This window comes from Hydractinia symbiolongicarpus, chromosome 11, assembly GCF_029227915.1.
Source record: "Hydractinia symbiolongicarpus strain clone_291-10 chromosome 11, HSymV2.1, whole genome shotgun sequence".
Lineage (NCBI taxonomy): Eukaryota > Metazoa > Cnidaria > Hydrozoa > Anthoathecata > Hydractiniidae > Hydractinia > Hydractinia symbiolongicarpus.
Window position 1 is genome coordinate 26,307,869 of NC_079885.1, and position 4,132 is coordinate 26,312,000.

The following is a 4,132-nucleotide window of genomic DNA, read 5'->3' on the forward strand; positions in this document are numbered from 1 at the left end:
GTAACTTTTTATCATTTTCTGTTTCATCATTTTTATCAAACATTAGAAGGTGCATGCCTTATTGTGACTTCTTTCTGTTGTGGATAAATTAAGGGAAATATATGACTAAAGAAACGTTGTGAGTTTACAAAAGGGAGACACTAAAAAGGAGATTAACTAAAAACTTGAACGAAATTGATAAAGTAGAAAAAATAGATATATGATTGATCAAAAAATGGACTTTGAAGAAATCCCTTTGTGAAAACTTAATTAGCATGAATAGTTTTGTGCAATTTAAAAAGAGGCGTTAAACTCTGTGTTTAAGTCATTTTTTATATTTTTTAGTTTTATTATAAATAACATGGAAGATGCAAAAAAAGTGCAGGAAAAGTTTTTGGAGGATATAGTAAGATCTAATGAAGATACAAAAAGTTCTAAATGGGAAAAAATTTCCCAAAATTTAGAAGATTCTGTTGGAAAGTATGGATTTGAAATTAAATTCCTTTCAGTTTCACACTGCCTTTTGGAGTCTTTACAAGGACTGTATTTGGATGATAAAAGAGGAGTGCTGGAGAAACACCTGGATAAGTTAGAGAATGCATTTTATTGTTTGTCATTGTACGCATTGAACTTGTGTCGAAAGCCCACTAAAAAAGATTATCATTTCATCAAAGTAAGTATTATGCTGCTTTTAATTATAGATTCCTTTAACCTCCTTTTCAGCATAAAGTTTTTCTAAAAATGATTGAGCAGGATTTTAATTTTTTTTGAGGGGATAGGAGGGGTAATGGCGTATTTCCACTTACATATTTTTGCTTTGGATCAGATGTAAGTCGTTCTGTTTTTATCCGATCTGTTCCGAGGAAAATTGAAAATTGAAATTAATTGATTTACGTTCTGTTGCTGCTTGATCCTTTTTACCGTAAATAATATGAAAGTTGAAATTTGGTTTAAAGCACCCTTTATATAGCTTATTAAGATATGTTGGCCGGAATGTAGCATGACAGAAATTGATTGCCAGTGATAAATTTTTTATTTATACTACAGATCATTATTAGTCTATGACATTAATTCACTTGAGAATCTAGTTCTATTAGTTGGTTGCTACCTTTTCACCATCTATATTATAATGCCCGTATAATGTCTGTCTGTCTGTCTGTCTGTCTGTCTGTCTGTCTGTCTGTCTGTCTGTCTGTCTGTCTGTCTGTCTGTCTGTTGGTCTGTCTGTCTGTCTGTCACGCAAAATGGTAGCTTAGCTGCGCAATAGCGAGAAGCACGAAATGCGGTATAAAAAGGACGGGCGAACCCGTGTATTTTCCACGGGCTAACGACTAGTTTCTTATAATATTTCTATTTCTATTTTGTACAATACAGAAAGAGAGTAATAATAAAAAAATGTGGATTTTTTCTTAAAAAAAACATTTATAGACACTTTGCAATGACCAATCCCGAAATGAAAAATTTAAAGTTTCCAAAAAGAGGAGTATTAAAAGTCGCTAAGCTTCCTTGAAGCAGTATTTTAGGGTGGTTAAAATGAATAAAATGTGTAGTCAAGGGGGTTTTCACGCATCCTCAAAACTTCTCAATTTTAAAAAAGTTTTTATAAAAGTAGTTTTTTAACAACTTCATTAGGGAAATTGGAGAAAAACCTTTAATTTCCCTAATTGTATTTCAGTATTCTTTTTTTTATTTTTAAAAATACATCAATTTCATTTAAAAAGTATATTAAAATCTCCTTAAGTCTCCTCCATTTTTGTTATGAAAAAACAGTCATCTCAAAAAAGCTTGAAAATGTTTATCAGAAGTCTCCAAATTTTCTTTAATTTGACTCTATGAAAAAAAAGGAACGTAGTATAACTGGATATGACAAGTTGAAGCTGATCTAAACAGAGATAATTTTCGGTTTTTGTTTGTAAGTAAATTAACACATCGTTTATGTTAAGTGGGGAGCTATAAGGATAATTTTTAAAGTTTTCTATCAGTCCCTCTGGAGTAAATGTACTGTACAATATCATAACTGAGAACGGTTAGATGTGGAACGTAATTCAAAAATAAAGGACCTTACAAATTGAATATATTTTAGTTACTCCAAAATGCTTTTTGACATTTAATTTTCCCTTGGCTTTTATCATTGCAATCAAAAACAAGATCTGAAATGTTAAATAATGGTTTATTTTATTTTTTTATTTATTTATTTTAAAGACATACACTGGTTTTTACACATGCAACGTTGCCTCAGTAATGAAAGGTTCCGATGTCGCCATCCTACAGTCGATGGGTTATGCGATATCCTCAGAGACAGAAAATGACGACGAATTTTATCTTAACCACGTAAACCGATATGTTTGTGATCTCGCATTTCAGCTATATTTATCGCAGTTGTATTGCCGTCGATTAAAAATGGTAACCTTAGCTGTTAACGAGAATGGCTACTCTGATGATATTGCGTTAAAAGTGTTTGATCATTTAGATAAACCTGAATTTGATATGGAACAAATTTTTGATTATTGTCGAATGCTCACTAAAGATAAAGAAAAAGGACTCGGCGAAGATTATCCACGTAGTATGGAATACATTCGTCGTAATGATATGCCTTCCTTGGCGACAGAAGATGTTCCTGATGAGTTACTTTATGGTGCTTCCCCCCCACGACATTCACCACACGGATATGAGAATAATATTCCATATCACCAAAACATTACGTACCCACCATCTTATAGAGGTTACAGTTCACCAGCTGACAATAAGGATCCTGCTACCCCATTCAGATATCCAGGTATTTACAACCAGTATGATACCTCGCCTTCACCGGAAACACCTTCAACTAACAGTGTCTATTCTACACAACGAGATGGAAGCCCTGTTTAAGTAAAATCAGTTTGTTGTGTACAACAAGTATTTATAGTAATTTAAAATTGCAAGAATCAACAATACTTCTTTTTGTTTGTAACAGAAACGTACTTTATGGCTACGAAGGCTTAACTTTTAAGAATAGATTTTATGTAACTTTTCGTCCGTTTTTTGCTATATATGGTGTACTGCAAGCGCGGTAAAATTTAAAAAATACCTACCTACATACCTAAGGGATTAATTTTCGCGAATTTCGCTAGTTTCTGCGAAAGTTAGTTTATTTGTTATTATTTGTTTGTTTTTCTACTGATTTACGTAGAACAAGGAACAAGATATATGTAAATTTACCATACATGAAAAACGATAGAAAATAAGAAAAAAATGAAATCAAATTATTTTTTCACGATATAATTCTCACGAATTATTGGGACTTGCCAACTTTGCGAAAATTAATTTCTCGCGGAAATTAAATTTTATTTTCAAAAAATTTTTCGAGAAAATTAATTCCCTTAAGGCATAAATCTTTCGCTTCCTGCCCTCCTATCTCGATGTCGTGAGGTCAAAAACTTGCCAGCTAATGGACCAAGTTAAGGTAATTTCCTACCAAAATGTTATTCTATTCTTTTTGTATGAGTGTATTTAATGTAGTGCAACTTCGTTAACATTCCCCTTAGAATACAACTTTTTTATAAGGAACATGAGCCTGAGAGTACAGGTACTTTTAAACTCGTGAATTTTTAAAAAAATTAAAAATATATATTCATAAATTGACAGGATCCTTGCTAAAAAGTGTTTTAGGAGCATAAAACAGAAGTCGAGCCCTATAAATTTCAGAAATCTCTTCAAAGTTCAAACAATCAGGCTAAAAACCATAAAGCGTGTTTCTTATAATAATATATATGCAGGATTGGTGCAGTGATTTATTTTTTACTTCGCCAAAATTTACTTATTTTAAATTTCGTAACAATATGTAAATTTTTTTGTTTTGTTTTATCAATAACAGTAACTTCAATTTAATAGCGTGTTTTGTTCCAACATTTCACTAAAAACAGTAACTTCAATTTAATAGCGTGTTTTGTTCCAACATTTCACTAAAATTTAAAACTCTGTAGTTTTATTGTTTATAAAACAGAAGCAAAATTTTTTACAACTGAACGTGTTAAAAAGGTTAAAAACTGGTGACAGAAAAAATCCTTTCTTTGATTTTTTTTTGTGATTTCTATTATTATATGTAGACCAATTCGTTTATTCTATATAGTTTTTCTAAACATTCCTGCAAGATCTACTTCGATTTTTTCTCTGT

General features: G+C 31.3%; 1 protein-coding gene across 1 annotated transcript; it reads left to right on the forward strand.

Moving 5' to 3' along the window:
* The first annotated feature begins 299 nt into the window (after positions 1 to 299).
* Positions 300 to 3,846, forward strand: LOC130613957 (uncharacterized). Its single transcript, XM_057435335.1, has 2 exons — positions 300 to 652; positions 2,182 to 3,846. Exons 1-2 carry the CDS (start codon positions 341 to 343, stop codon positions 2,845 to 2,847), a joined length of 978 nt encoding a protein of 325 aa, XP_057291318.1. The 5' UTR covers positions 300 to 340; the 3' UTR covers positions 2,848 to 3,846.
* The last annotated feature ends 286 nt before the right edge of the window (positions 3,847 to 4,132 follow it).

What these genes read in the sequence shown, in the direction of transcription:
- LOC130613957 (XM_057435335.1), top strand. Translation starts at nt 341, where the DNA reads ATGGAAGATGCAAAAAAAGTGCAGGAAAAGTTTTTGGAGGATATAGTA. An exon ending in AAGATTATCATTTCATCAAA is followed by an intron (nt 653 to 2,181) that starts GTAAGTATTATG and finishes TTTATTTTAAAG; the next exon opens with ACATACACTGGTTTTTACAC.